This window comes from Xiphias gladius, chromosome 18 (assembly GCF_016859285.1).
Source record: "Xiphias gladius isolate SHS-SW01 ecotype Sanya breed wild chromosome 18, ASM1685928v1, whole genome shotgun sequence".
NCBI classification, from domain to species: Eukaryota; Metazoa; Chordata; class Actinopteri; order Istiophoriformes; family Xiphiidae; genus Xiphias; species Xiphias gladius.
In genome coordinates, this window is record NC_053417.1 from 22,147,661 (window position 1) to 22,163,733 (window position 16,073).

General features: G+C 41.2%; 1 protein-coding gene across 3 annotated transcripts; it reads left to right on the plus strand.

The window, feature by feature from the left end:
• Positions 1-782: 782 nt before the first annotated feature.
• On the plus strand, positions 783-14,991 carry LOC120803962 (protein phosphatase 1 regulatory subunit 12B-like). 3 transcript variants are annotated; one of them, XM_040153036.1, is made up of 8 exons: positions 783-1,501; positions 6,405-6,421; positions 6,545-6,674; positions 8,763-8,867; positions 9,044-9,094; positions 9,275-9,325; positions 10,106-10,176; positions 13,718-13,822. In XM_040153036.1, exons 1-7 carry the CDS (start codon positions 1,400-1,402, stop codon positions 10,145-10,147), a joined length of 498 nt encoding a protein of 165 aa, XP_040008970.1. In that variant the 5' UTR covers positions 783-1,399; the 3' UTR covers positions 10,148-10,176; positions 13,718-13,822. The 3 variants fall into 3 exon arrangements, with proteins under 3 accessions (XP_040008970.1, XP_040008971.1, XP_040008969.1); XM_040153037.1 differs by having other exon boundaries at positions 10,109-10,176; XM_040153035.1 differs by lacking the exon at positions 10,106-10,176 and having other exon boundaries at positions 13,718-14,991.
• The last annotated feature ends 1,082 nt before the right edge of the window (positions 14,992-16,073 follow it).

A 16,073-nucleotide genomic window follows, 5' to 3' on the forward strand; every position in this document is an offset into this window, starting at 1 on the left:
ATTATTGTAACCATGATGATTGAGGTTCCCCAGCTTTAATGAAATAGTCATTCTAAAACCAAAAAAATCTCAACTTTGCCTGAATCTAACCGAACCTAAACCACAGTGTTTTGAGATCATAAAACAGATTCAGTGATTTCTGTCAGTGTTAGAAGGCAGAGACAAACAACATTGTCCGGTTGATAGTGTCATTTAATCAGAAAATGAAAATTAGAGGTGCTGGTAGGTGGATTTTATTTCCTTTGCCTCAGAGCCCGAACTAACTGTTTCCCCCCTGTTTTCAGTCTCAATGCCACGATAAGATAACTGGCCGATGGCTGTAGCTTCATATTGAAAGAGAAGAAGCATATTTCCCAAAAATTTGAACCATTCCTTTAATATGATGATGAATTTGAAGAAAGATGGAACAACAGCTTAATATTTTTAGAAACCTTATACGGCCATAGGAGGAGCCACTAAATACATGTAATCCGTTTTTTTTCCTTTTTTAATATCGCGGGGCTAAAATGTGAAATACATTAAACATATTTTGGTAGGAGGAAAGACCCTGAGATAGACTGGCGACCGATCCAGGATGTGCCCCGCCTCCCGCCCAGTGTCAGCTGTGCTCCACCTCCCAGTATTCCCGTCCACATCAGTGGACAATTTTTAGCCCCAAGTGCCGAGTCTGGCCACAGCAGAGCCTCTGGCAGGCTGCCACAGAAAGCTGCCAAAGCTGAGGAGAGCAGGGAGAAGCAAGGGGGTTGGGGGGACTGGGAGGGTGACCAAGCAGTGAAAGGATAAGGCGAGAGAGGGAGGGAGGGAGATGGAGAGAGAGTGTATAACTTTGGGAAACAAAAAGGGAACACGGGGAACAAACTTTTTCTCTGTTTGCTCTGGCTGCTTTCTTTTGGACTTTTTCACATTTCATCAAAGACCTCAGTGTTGACACAGCGGACACAAGGGATGATAATTTGTTTGCTTTCCTAGCTAAAGAGTTAATTCTCTGTTTTTGTGATCAGCAGATATTATTTTGTTTTGTTGTTCCTTGCATTTTTATCTGATTACTGCTTCGCTGTCTGAGCTTTGAAGAAGGTGTGACCACACATCTGAAATCCCTCCAAACTTAGCTTCAAGTCTCTCCAGCTCATGGGAGTGTGAAGCCGGGCTAAAGCACACACACACGTAGACACACACACACACACACGAACGCACGCACGCACACAGACACACACACACACACACACACACACACACACACACACCTGTTGTTGCGGAGGATTCCCCGGGAGCGCAGTCATGGGCATCTGCGTCACTGTTGCTTGAGGGAATCTGTGCGTCTGAGCAGCTGTTATCTGGTGGTGGCCTCAGTGAATGTTACAGTAGAAGTTGACCCGACTGCTCAGGGTAGAGGAGGGAGATGTCATCCTACTACCCACGCACCAAGGACCTGACTCGCACCAGAAAGTCACTGACAGATTCACCACCGTCCTCTCCGTCCCCTACAGACAAAAACTACAGAGTAAGACCATCTTCTTCTAAAGAAACGCACCTTTTTGATTTTGAACTCTGCGATGTCACAAATTTAACAGGATAGATGTGTCTAATAATTTCATATCTCTGCATGTATAATTTATTTTGACACAGCCATTAAAATGATTGATGTTAGAATTCTTTTTTTATTTCCAAACTATCACGTAACTTGATCCGAACTTGAAAAACTTGTAGAAAGCATTTTATTTCCCTTAGCTGTTAGTGACGGATCCATAAACAAGATTCATTTTTTCTGAATTCGGACTAAATCTTCTAAGACGTCTAAACACATCCGAGCATCGTCTAAGCACAAGCTCTGTGTAAAGTAGAGCTGAATCAGTTAGTTGATTAATTGCTTAGTTGATGGACAAAACAATAATCGGCAGCTATTTCAATAATCTATTAATCATATTAGTCATATTTCAAGCAAAAATACTGAATTTTCCATGATTTCAGCCTCTTAAATGTGAGGAATGGCTACTTTTCTCTATCATATATGGCAGTAAATCTTTTGATAGTTTGTTTTGGATGCTTTGTCGGATAAAGAAAGAATTTAAATGCCTTGAACTTGGAAATTATACTGTAGACATCTCACTATTTTATTATTAATTTTTTAGACAAAGTAACCTGATATGCGATAGATTAGTTGATAATGGAAATAATTTGTTAGTTCAGTAAAAATATTTATGTGTTTGCACATGTGTGTGTTGTGAATATATTCAGTTAAACAACAAACAAATATTTCATCATTTCATTACCATGATCAGAGTTATTTCCTATTTTTCCCCTTTTTCTATGATTATGTATATTTACATGAATAATCACCAGTCCTGATTTCGCTGAATTCGTTTATTGAAAATGAACAAATAGCTTGTGAGCCACTCATCATTTCAGATTATTTGATGACCTGCGAAACAGGGTCGAGTATTTGCTCTGAAATGTGAGAGTCTGACCACACTTTCTGGAAAAGACTTTTGGATCGAAACATTCCTCCTGTAATTTCCTGTTTTGTTTTGGGTTTTTTTCTCTCTCTAAGTGGCTTATACTCATGGGCATTGTTTGTCTGCTGTGTTTATGTCAGTGCATCAGACTGAGCTGGACACTGTGCGACAGGCACATTTAAAGGGACGGCCGGATGTAAAAATATGACGCAATTTGATTCCTTCTATTCAGAGATATGTAGAGTCATGTCAGACACTCTCCTTGGAGTGCAGTGGCTAGCAGTGAATGCCACCAGTGGATTCTGTCATTCTTCTTCAAGAAGTGTCAGACTCTTTGTGCTGTATCCATGGTGAAACTCAGGCAATAATTTTTCCATGATGTCAGCCCCAATCTGATTTGGCAGAGTTTTCATGGGAGAGAAAATGCAATGCGGAGGGGGTGGAATCAGACTGAAGCAGTATTTTTAGCGCTTGTCACAATGTTTTCATGAAAACCTGGTCCTCTTTAGTAAAATACAATGTGTGTTACAGCTGCGAGCCGCAGGGAGAGGCATAAACATCAACAGATTTACATTATTGGATGACACCTATCATTAGGCAGATGGGAGCAGCAGTGGTAAAGTAATCAAGTACATTTACTCACGTATTGTACTTAAGTCCAAATTTGAGGTACTCTTACTTTACGTGTGTATTTCCACTTCCTGCTACTTCTACTCTTACTCCTACTACATTTCAGAGGGAAATATTATTGTTTTTTCTCCACTACATCTGTTTTACAGCCACGGCTACTTTGCACATTAACATTTTACATATAAAGAAAACGATAAGCTTATAAAACATAACAAATTATTACAGATTAAAGCAGTGGTTTTTCCAACATTTTTGGCTTGCAGCATTTTACAAATAAGTCGGTCATTGAGTTCAGATGTTTATAAGTTCTTAGCAGTTTCACCAAACACGTATTTCCCCTCTAAACTTCTCAGATGGTGATTTAAATAACTGCAATATTTTACTAAAAAAGCAAGTACTAGAGAATAGTTCAAAAAAATGAATACAAATTATTACGGCAGAATTGAGGTTTTTCGTTCTTTTGTACCCTATTAATCATCTCAGGACCAATCCACATTTATCGCGTGACCCTTTTTAGGGGCCTGACCTCTAGGTTGGTGACCACTGGACTAAACTAACTGTATAAAGTAGTTAAAACTGGCTCCACCTCGACCAGCTAAAGCAATAAAATGCTGTTTACGCACTGATGCATCAGTATCAACAATATATGTCATATATAAGTCAGTGACAGCGGCAGTTTTTCTGCCAAATGAGTACTTTTATTTTGGTATTTTAAGTACATTTTGTTGACAATACTTATGTACTTTTACTTATGTAGGATTATTCGTAATGGAGTGTTTTTACATTGAGTACTGAGGGCTACTTTCACCACTGGATGTGAAGCATTTTGAGTCAGAAAAAGAAAAAGGGGAAGATGTTCTCAGTGGCCGGAAGGTCTCAGATGCACTGTAAAGAGTTAACGGAGAATGAGGAGCGGCCGAAGTGAGGAAAGGTGAGTGAATGTGGAAGAAACGTCTTTTATGGTTGTGCGTGCAATGTCAGTTCCAGGAGTGGGGGTGGAGAGAGAGAGAGAGAGAGAGAGAGAGAGAGGGGGGCGTGCGTAGCTCAGATTTTCCTACTGCAGTCATCCAGTCGGCTCTGAAGTGGAGATGCTGTGACAGGAAGACGGGACGAAGAGAGACAAGTGAGATGAAGGGTGAAGAGTCATGTAATGATGATTTCTTAGGTTTTTTGAAAACTGCTGTCATCAATATCATTTGTACCTCTTAGCGGTGAGCTCATGCAGGCGGCCTGCGTGTGCGTATACCTCCGACCCTCCACCTCCCCCACGGTGTATAATGTTGGTCCTGGCAAACCATAAAACCGGAGGCAGTTGTGTTTACAGAGCGCCACTGCTTCAAGCGTGCATCCGTCCGTCTGATACAGCCTGATACCCTGTTGTTTTCTCCCTTTCCTCTCCTCCTGCATCTGCTCTGCCTCACATAGTTTCATGCGCTACATGTGCCACTTCTGACTCCCTCTACTTTTCCTAACAAGGGAATCAGATTGGCGCAGCTGCCATCAGAAGCAGAATGTAAACTATGATTTAGTTTCTGGCTTTGGTTCGATGTGGACAAAGAGTCGCATGATGCAGAAATACATGTAACGGCATGCATGTATTTCTGTCAGGATTCTCCGTTTTACTAGGAATCGGCCCTATAAACCCCACAGTACTCACTTAATTCAACCCACTGGAATTAAGGTAATAAGAAACTCATTTCACCAATTTCCTAATCCTTTAGTGGGAAATAGGTCTCTGGACAGGAACTAGTATGCTTGAGAGAGTTCATATCACCACAAGCGGACTTCATGATAATTTTTTGAATTTATTTATCAAGCCAGTGGTCCAGTCACCCCGGCTGATTAATGAATATATACTGTACCGAATCTGATAGAGGGATCTCCTCAGCCCTGCACGAAGAGACCAGAGCGAGTGAGAGCTCTTCTTGGCTCCATCCTCGGCCCCTCTTCATCTGAGGTCATGGAGGTCTGTTTTTTCCTGGATGGCTCTGCTGAAGCACATGACCACATAAGGACAGGCAGCGCTGGCTCAGTTATGTAAACACTTGCTGAGGAATAGCTGCTTTGACGCCGCATGAAATATCCCCTAACTCACCAAATGTGAGCGCAAGAATAACTGCTCCTTTAGACATAAATTGTCCTCCTGTAACATACATGCTTTTAACACAGTCTACATCTGCTTCTTGTCTCAAACAGCTCGGACTACCACACAAGACGTTTATTGAAAAGCGTTTCTAGACAGAGCTGTTTAGAGATTTCTTTCCCCTGGCAAGAGAGCAACTCCGAAATCTTTGAATTTAGAAGTAAAGTTTACGAGACAGCGGCAGTTATTGCAAAGCGATCATGGATTTTTCTGGCCTCGTATCATAACATACTCTCTCTCTCACTATATCTCTCTCTCTGACTCTCTTTTCCAGTCTCTGAAAGATAGTAAACACTTACAATCATCCTCCTCTCGTGTGCCACGTTTATCAGCTGCTTGCAGTGAGTTATCTGTTTGTTCAGGTTTATTCAGTGCAGAAACAGGGCTGGCTGGAGGTCCGGATAGATAGAGATCTTTATACCGGAGATACTGCTCAGAAAGCGTATACAGCGTATGACCTGTACACCAGCACTGGGAGACAGTAGAAAGATAAACTACACCTACAACCCAGTTTTGTGCTAATTCGCTACAGGCCCATCTCTGAGGAAATATGAACTCTGCAAACACAGACCCGAGTCAAATACAGTTGGAGAAAAAAATACAACAAGTTCCGGGAATGTGGCACAACATCCAAACCTCTTGGAGAAATGGAAACAAATTCAGCATGTGATCACACCAGGCGACTTGGCAGCCGTGTAGACTGGACGAGTCATAGCATGGACCTGCCAGGACAGTCTGCTATCAGTTTGTTGTCTGAGGTCAGCTGCTGACCCGTCACACAGATGCTTAGCTTCTGATGTCATGATGTCATCTTTATGCTGCAGGCATTTGTGTGGCAGCCGCCTCTTTGAAAAAAGATTAACCGGGCTCACCGGGGAGGTTTGACCTGTGGGAACCCTGTCAGTGCAGTGATGGGGTGAATTATATCTCACTTCTGCTTGCACTTTCTCCCTCTGGGACTTCAGGCCTCTGAACATGCTGTGATAATTCACTTGCGAGTGTTGTTTTGTGTTCTCTGTTATTTCAAAGTGGAAAATATTTAAGTGCCAAGCCTCTGTTTGGTCTTATCAAACATATAAATATGGATCTATCCATAACAGGACATTTTTTAGACAGTGTTGTTCCCATGCTGAGATGGTGCGTGATCAAACTAACATGGCTTATTCTTTGTTTTTCAGCATGACAGACTGTCAAGGTGAGGATTTGGCATTGCTTTTTTTTCTCTCCTGGATTATTGAACTGTATTTCCTGAAATCAATAAATAAACGTTCTAAATAAAGAAGCACTGTGCACTGAGTATGATATGTGTTGCCTCTAGATATGACTCCAGTGGAGAAAGTGCAACAGACAAGCCACTGGGCCGCACCAGCTCTTATACACGGAGAGAGACAAGACTGGCCGCTCTGAACAGGCAAGAGCAAGACTCCACTGCCAAAGACTATAAGAAGGTAATGACTATTACTTCAGTTTAAACAAGCACATTCCTTTGGGATTCGCAGCCGCAGTCTTGGATACAATATGACTGTCAGTTCACCACGCAGATTTATGCATGGCGTGTCTATTTTTATAGTGCTCCGATAAGGGCGAGCAGACGGTGGTTTAATTGACCTTTTTGATAGTTAACAGTATCGGAATCTAGCTTTGGAATCTGTAAATGAAAATCCACTTAAGTGTTCACACATAAAAAATGTACTCCTAGCTAAAATAGTATCTAACATGCTGGGCCACAAAATGTACAATATGGCAATATATGAGAATATTGTTGACTTCCTAATACTACAGTATGACAACAAATTCTGACATTAAGTAATAGTTGTTTTTACTAAATTAATATACAGTAAATAAACACCATGTCACACCGCTGGTAACATTTATGTCTTTTAACATTTCACAGGTATTTTGTTGACTGTACATTTTAATATGTCAAGTCATATTAATGGTGTTGAATAGTCATATCAAGTTATTGTACATACGCTTAGACATTGGTCTCTTGTTGATATATTTTGGGTCGTCATAAAAATAACTGTAGGAAGGGAAATTCTCTGCCGGTGTTTGTTAATGTTCAAGATTTAATATTGCAATGATTTCTTCATTATTTGTATGTATATGCACACCCATTGGTTAGCTTATATATATATATATATATATATACACACATCTCCTTGGCCTGATGTCTCCATAGCTGTGTACATAACGTTTTATGTGTACAGGTCAAAACCATATGGCATGCATTCTAACGGTATTACAGATGACGCAGAGTTAGGGGAGGAGTTGGGCTTATGCTAAAGCTCAGGGGTTTTCAAAGTGTGAGGCGAGCCTCCTCACGAGGGCACAGAGGGAGTGACTTGAGGCAAAGACACTGCTGAGGTGAAAGGAAGTTGGTGTACTTTAAAACCCTTAGAGTCCGGTTGTCGCAACTGGTGCCGGAAATCATTCTTCTCCCCGGAGTCATTACTCAGTCAAATCTGAACGTGAAGACAAGGTGCACATATTTTTTGATTCAGAGTGATGTACACTTTCAGAGGATTTTATTATCTTTCATGCCCATCGCATATAAATGCCATGACATCTGCATATAAAGAGTGCATCTTGAAATTAAAATTTTTATACTGTATATTAGAGTGCAAATGTCATTATGAACGCAAGAACAATCAAATTACAAACATACATGGTGGGATTCAATTTTTCCATTCTAATGATTTCTTAAATTACTTTACAATTTATCTGTTCATTTATATATTTTCTACAACTTATTCATGATTATTTATTTCATAATGTATTTTTTGTTGATTTAATACTGAACACTTTGGGGTTTTAAATGTTTACTTGCTAACTTTTTGGCCGGACTACAAACAGCGGGGCCGGCCCTATAAAAGTGAGTGTCTCTGACTGACTGACTGACTTGGTGAGTGATGCAGTTACACCATTGGTCAGGCGGCCAAGTGTTGGAGTTTCGCCATTAGCCGTTGCTCTTTCATAATGAATTGGCATGAACAGTTTCTGGGGCGTTTACAGGCAGTGTTGCCAACTTGGCACCTTTGTCGCTACATTTACCATCTTTTCAGATCAATTTAGCGACTTTTTTTCACAAAATTACCTAGCGACAAGTCTAGCAAAAATACAAATACAGCCGATATCCCAGCACAGCTGTTGTCTTTAACTTTTGTGTATGGTGATTTTGTCAGATGATGTCGCGGTTATCAAATCAGGATATTAGCAGTGCAGAGAACGAGCTTGGAAATGGCTTGGAAGTGACTGCTAGTTAACATGTGGTCTTAACGTGCCGTGTTTCAGTCACTGTTTCGTACTTGTTCCGTTGTCTGACGACAGAAACAGAAAAATATGTAAATGAGAACAGCTTTATTGGGAATTCATCTCTGAAAAAGATAAAAATTGATGAAAATTACTGTATATTTGAGTACAGAGAGTAGGAGAGAAGCAAAAAGATAAAGGGCGGTCCAGCCACATACTAGGTTTTGACGTAGTCTTGTTATTAATGCTATTTTTTTTTAAATCTTCATTATCTTCTTTTTCAGATGTATGCGGAAGCTTTGCATGAGAATGAGAGGCTCAAGTCCAGGTTGCAGGACAGCAAACAAGAACTGGCCAAGATACGTTCCCAGCTGGAGAAAGTCACTCAGGTACAGAAACCGTCAGTTCAGTCCTCCTTTCACTGCTTCACCATCCTTCTTTTCCAGAGGGTTTGCTGAAGAAAGGTCATGGCTGATTACTTAACGAAATCATGTTTAAAAATATGTACAGTTCATCCAAGATTTCTCCCAATACTTCACATTAACAGCACCATTCTTACTTCTAGAGGCACGACAGGATATCAGAGAGGTCTACAGTACTTGAATCGGAGAAAAGGGTACGTTTCTTGCCAACCTTTTGGCATTTATCAAGCTGGCTGAACATCCATATCTTTTCTCGGTCTTTTCCTTCTTATTTCTCTGTACTTAAAAATATAGTCTCATGGCCTTTTCACTCTTTTAGTTTCCAAGGGACCATAGGAGTATATTTATTTCAGTTGTTTCTTCGTTTTTTACAGGAAAAACAAGCTCTTGAGAAAAGAGTGTCAGACATGGAGGAGGAGTTAAAGGTCAGTCCATGCAAAACTAAACTGCATACTCGCCCTGGGTTTCCATGGCATCTACTTTGTCTCAGATATAAGTTATGCTTCATTTATCTCTATGATGTTTTTCGCCCGACAACAATAACACCAACAGTCATTGAGTGCACACACCTCCAGCCAAGCCCCTCTCACTCATGCTAAATGGAACAAGCCCAAAGTGTTTCACAAAGCAAAACACACACACACACATATAGCACCCTCCAGAGTTGTGGTTAGGCAAGTGTGTTTGAAGTCAAGGAGAGGGAAGGTTAATGCTTTAGGCTCATTACCAAACAGTGTTCTGCTGGGCCACTTCCTGCCAGGCTAAGGAGGAGCCTGTGCCGCTGCTCCCCTGCTCCACTTATCCCACTGTTGGGGTGAACACTGTGACCTAGTTCCAGCTGAATACCAAACCCTGTCCAAGAGCAAAAGACCTGCTTTTGTGAGACATTCCTGCATTGCACTGTGTGTATTCTGCCTCACAAAGAAACAGGACATAGCAGCAGAGAGATTTCAGGCCTGAGTAGACGCGGTCTACACTGGATTCTGTGTAGAAGCTGTCACAAATTACACAATAAAGGTATAACTTGGATGTTATGGCAAATCTCGGCAACATTGTTATATTCCTCACGAGAAATAAAATCAAGGCTCCAGTCTGAGAAAATATAACATGCAGACACTGACGAGGACATTGTAAAAGGTACACATACAGCACTGTGGTATGCCAGAAACAGATGTTTGACCCCCATCTTGTCGTGGTTCCCTCAGCAGGACGCCCCACTGCGGTTCCGCTGTGGGTACCAGCCCTGAGGGCAGGCTGTCTCAGGGGAGGGGGGATGGTGAGTGGTCACTATGACACAGAGGAGTGATTGACACCTGCCTGTCACCTCACGCGATTCTGTTCTGTCAGAGACTGGGGCATGTTTACACGTGTGGACACACATATGCGTCGCATTGTAAGCTCAAATATACAAGTACTTCATAGCGTGAATGCCACAGACGCACAGACACATAATGCGTTTATTTTATTTAGATGCAAAGCACCTCGGGGAGCCGGCTTGTCACTCACTCACAAAGTCACCCGTTCCTGTTTAGCAAGGTGCTGATTCTCCACAAGGGGGAACCTGTTCAGTTGTTGTTAGATTAGTCCTACACGTGCCAACCTGCACCACCTAGTGGAAAGGAAAAATTGCCGCAACACCTTAGATCTGCAGATATAGAGATTTCATTTCTGTCTTCTACAGCCAAACCAAGTAACATAACAGCTGCTGTCATTTAAGCACTTGCACCATTGTGAGTGTTACAAGTCTCGTTGCTATTTTTCTTGTGTAGCTATAAAAAAAATAAAAATATCATTTCCTACGGGTGACACATGCTGCAATTGCAGAGGCTGTTACTCTCCTTGGCTGTAGATGGTGAACGTCAGCACGTCTTCATCTCCGGTTTTGCTGTTGTTACTTTTCTTGTCCAGAGGGGGTGCAGCTTGGGGGCTACCTTTCCCGGGTCTGAAACGGCGGGCACTTTGTTTTCCCTTTTAAATTAGTATCCACGTGTCCAAAGTGTCAGATTACTCTGTAGGGTATCACAATTCTCACAGAAAAGCTGAATTATTCCCAACAGCTTCTGAATAGCAGCTACTGTAAGTAGAATTATTGCCAGCGCTCGAGAGTGTCGTCCGATCTGATCTAATATCAAAGAGCTCAATATTAAGTGAGTGTAATAAAGGATACATTCTCAACTCACTCTGTCCTTTTCTTTCCTCTCGCCGAGGGCACCTCTCCAGAAACTGTGCTGTTTTATTCTAATATCAAGAGAACATTATATACATGAACTGTTCAGTCTCAAACACAGGCTAGCTTTTATAATTGTGTTTTGGTGTCGGAAGAAGAAGCTGGAAGTTTTTCTTAATGTCATCCTCAGCCATATTTGTGTCTTCAAACTTGTGTTTGAGTTGCCTGAAGCTCTGCAAATGCCCTGTTTGTGTTCTGTGGTTTCCCTTCAGAAATGGCGTCAAACCACAGATTTTTTTCTATGGAACCACATTGAGGTTTACCTCAAAAAGTCAAGCCAAGAGTAGGGGGGGGGATTAATCATTTCCATTCCTTTGACTAACTGGCTAGGCTCTTGTGTACAGTCAGAAATAGTAGAGTTTTAGGTTATGTGAATTTCTATGAATTTTAATTCCCTCTCCTTTGCAAACCTCTGCATATAATAACACTTCAGCACCTCTCCACTCTCCTCATACAGCCCAATTTTTGATGAGTTCAAACCTAAGGAAAACTGGCTTCATAATTTGCTTTGCTTGTGGCAGCCTTTCCTATTTCTTCTCAAATCTCCCTGTTGACTAAATATTTGTTTATGTAAGTCTCCTTACATAGATCTATTGCTCTTTTCCCCTGTCTGTGTGGGTGTGTGGGTGCATGCCTGTACGAGCCTATATGTGTACAGTTTCTGTATGAGTCCTTGTCTTTGCACATGGCCTGCCTCCCTGCATGCTTTCTCTGTCTGCCCCTCTCCGTGTCTCTCTCCTCCTCTGTGCAGGCTTTCCCTGCTCTGGCTCAGGTCCAGGCCTTGCGGAGGGTGAACGAGAGTCTCCTGGCCGAGAATAGAGCCATGCTGCGCGTCCTCGCCCGCCTCTCTGAGACGGCCTCCATGCCGGAGACAGAGGACCTCTGACATCACCTGTCCTCCTTTCCCCTTGCTCTCCCCTTCCTCAGCCACATAACTTCTACACTCCTCTCTCCTTCTGGTGCCTCCACAGCCCCTTCGCCCTCTGCTGTGTTCCTCTCAGGCAGGTCCTGCACCCTCCCGATGCTCACTCCCCCCACACTGCAATGCATCTTCCTCTGCACTCTTGTTTTAACCTATTCTCCTCTATGGCCATAAGAGGGCAACCCTGCTGACCCCTCCCCCCAAAGCATCCCTCATAAGCTTCCTTTGAAGTGTATTTTTAGCTACATTCACATGACATGAATACTGCATTAAGAGTTGTTTCATAGCAGTTATTGATCTTGAAACGGTGAAATATGCGCAGGTCCTGTGTAATGTGCTGCGTAATCGATGCAAAGTTGTTTGCCAAGAAAATAGCCGCTCTAGTCAATCTCCCAAAGGAAATGAAACGTTTGAGATCTTTAGACAAGTCCTGTGACAGTGGGTGAGACACAGACACAGAAATGTGACTGATGCTGCGTTTTTGTTCATGAACCCTGTCAGGGAAAGAACAGAAAAAGACTGTATGTTATTTTAAAGGGATAGTTCAACACGTGGGGAAGCACTAGTGCTCCCTTTCTTGCCAAGAGTTAAATGACAAGATCAGTACCAATCTGTAAACTAAATACGAGGCTACGGCCAGCAGGTAGTTAGCTTAGCTTAGCATAAAACCAGTAAACAGGGGGAAACAGCTAGCCCGGCTCTGGTCATAGGTACAAAAACAAACAAGCAAACAAACAAAAACACCTCTAATCTAACTTAAATGTGGCAACCCGAAAGTGACCACGAGACACTGGAAAGTCACTGCACCCGACCAAGAAATAGTTCTAGCATTTAGGCTGGAACTCACTATAAAACCCCAACTTGTCACTTTTGCATTTCAGTTTTTGTACAGATCAGACAAAGCAAAATATATCATGTTATTTAGTGAGCTTTAGAGGAACTGGTAGGCAGATTTTGTTCACGTTGGACAGGGCCAGGCTAGCTGTGTCCAGTCTTTATGCTAAGCTAGGCCAATCAGCTGCTGACTGTAGCTTCATATTTAGCATACGGGCATGAGCGTGGTACTATTCTTCTTATCGAACTTCGGGCATGAAATCAATTCCCAAAATGTAAACGCATTCCTTTAACTGCATTTAAAGCACACCATTAGAATGTTTTCTGTACTGGAATTTTGGATAATTATGTTTTACATCGTAAAGCGCAACCAAGTGCCTTTGCTCATTCACCAGTTTTGGTAATGTGTCACAGCTAGGGACGGTAATTGTTTGTCTCAAGTAGAGGGGAAATACTTTGACAAAGAGGCTGGTTATTTTTAGCCATTGCTCCTCATGAGAGACATGACCTAGATTTGGGAAACTGACCCTCTCTCAGTTTCACTTTCTTTGAATTCATTCTCTGTCACTTCTCACATGGAGAACATACTGTTAAAGTCACTCATCACTGCATGATCAAGTACTGTAAAGCATGTCCTCGTTGCCTGGCCTCAAACTTTACTAAGAAACAACTTTTAGCCCACTTGTTTTTAGTTCTGATTCAAGATATTTGATCATTAAGGGCCCTGGTGAATAGTGTCATTGTACCTGAAGCTTTAAATTGCAAACTTTTTATCCACGAACCACTTGAATTGATTGATTTTCCAATATCATTTCTTTCCCTCTGCTGTCCCAGATCTTAACAGAGCTCAAGTCAGACAACCAGAGGCTAAAGGATGAGAACGGGGCGCTCATTCGAGTCATCAGCAAACTGTCCAAATGAAAAGATACCTGAAGCTCCTGTTCTGTGTCTGCGGATACTCCAACCCCGAAAAGGCAGTTTAATTATCCATGATATCCCAAGCTGTAACTCCTCTCTGAGTAATGGTGATGGGCCGTTTCGGCTGCATTGCAGAGATGAATTCCCACTGGGACTGGTGAAGATCAAAAGAGAAGCGTTAAGAAGTTTCAGACAAATTACACTGTGTATGACCGAGTTACAGTAATTATTTCTACTTGATTAGTTATTTTTATTATTTTGTTATTTTAATATACCGAATTTCACATTAACCATATAGGGACCAGTTGTACTGTTTGAAAGACATTTCAAGACCCAGTTCAAACAAATCCAGGGGTTTGCATGAAAATACTGCGTCTAATATAATACCCACACATCATTCACATTGAGACATCACGTTTGTTGCTACATCGTGCACCGCAGAAATGTATTTTAATGTTGTCTTATTTATGAAAGAAGAGAGGAGCCAATCATGTCATTGATTTTTTTCTTTTTTTTTTGCTACTGAAATAATCATGCCATATCTGGGTTAAACATGGGGAAATTGTGGCTGGAGCCTCAAACGCCCCAAGGGCCAGTCTGGCATAGAGATACTGTACATTTGAAAAATCTTTATTTCAGTCAGAATTCATCGACCAAATGAGTAAAATGAAGCCCTGCAAGCAACAAACTAACAAAGGAGCTTCGGTTCCAGAGAAAATTATATGAGTCTCCCATAAAGTGAAACCAGCTGAGAAGTGTTGCATCATGCAATTCTTCTAGGCAACTTAGATGTTTTCTCAAAACCCCTCATTTCAAATTTTTTCATTTCCTCCACTGAGAAGATATTTAGTTGTATGTTCTGGGGCGAACTTCCTTAGGTTGACAACTGTCTCAGGTTTGTCACTCAGCTGCGCTTGCTCACCTCATCAACGCCTCTCAAATTTCAATTTTACAGCTCCAAGGTGCATAAACTGTAAACCCAAAACGTCCCTTTAGAAAATCTATTTTCTACAACCGAGAAACAACATCCACGTTTTTCTACAGTTTTCTAATCCAGTTTATGGTCCAGTGTATCGGGGCCCCGGGACACACTCGCATATATTGCATTAGAACAGCAAACCTGCAAACCTATTCTGGTTAGATCATTTCTGTAACATTTCAGTCAAATCTGTATCATTTAAAAAAAAAAACAACAACAATTTTTGCCTCTTTTTAGGATATGTTCATTTTTGTTTACCTATCACATGATAATGTCCCCGCTGTATTTGGTGATTGAGGGGGACTGTACATTAGCCCTGAAAGGCACAACACTGGGTATATGCACTTTGTACAGAAAGGACAGTGTTGATCTTTAATTACCTGGGCACCACTAACAGCACTGTATTACTTTTTTTTTTTTTTGATCCTGTAGCAGATCCTTAAAACAGCAGAATGGCTACACAGTAGAGACAGCCTGAGTGTGTGGGAAAGACAATGTACTATATTATGTTTTGAAATAGAGATATATTTATTTATTTATGCATTTCTTAGATTTAATCTTTATACGTTGTTTACTTAGTTTTCTTTCAAAGGAATGCACCAGTTATTTTGGTTGACCTGTTGGCCATCTTTGTGTTAGGCGATGAAAACACAAATGCCAAAATCATCCACTGGTAGATCACTGTAAATCACTGCCTAGCTTCCATCATATTGTCTAATCTTAAATATCAAGCACAATCCAAAGTTTTAGGAATTAACTTTTCCTTTATGTGGTGCAGATTACTTATATTTTAACATAACGGTGATATCGTGACCAAAAATTGACTTAAATTTATTATTGGCTGATTGATTAATGCACTGAGTTGCCAGTTTATTAGGTACACCTCGCTACATCTAATGCAATCCAATACAATAGCCCTGCTTTAATCACAACTTGGTCATTTTGGAGGCTATATTTACTGGTGCTACTGCATTTGAATTACATTATATTGAAGTGTTTTTCAGTATCTGGGGCTCTACAAAAAATATGAAACATGAAAAATGTTCATCAATTAGCATATTTACAATGTAAAATGCAAATAAAACCATGAAAGAGGCCACTGTTTTGTAGCTGTTCCTCATGGAGCAAACCTACTTTATTGTACGGGTTTAGGGGGAAGGCAGATGAAGCCATCCCTAGTTAAAAACAGTGTATAATCTATTTATCATATCATATTTAATGTATGAAACTGCCAGTCTCGTATTTAAAATTCCAAGTGGTGTGCAGGAGACATGAATGATTTTGGCGTCTGTC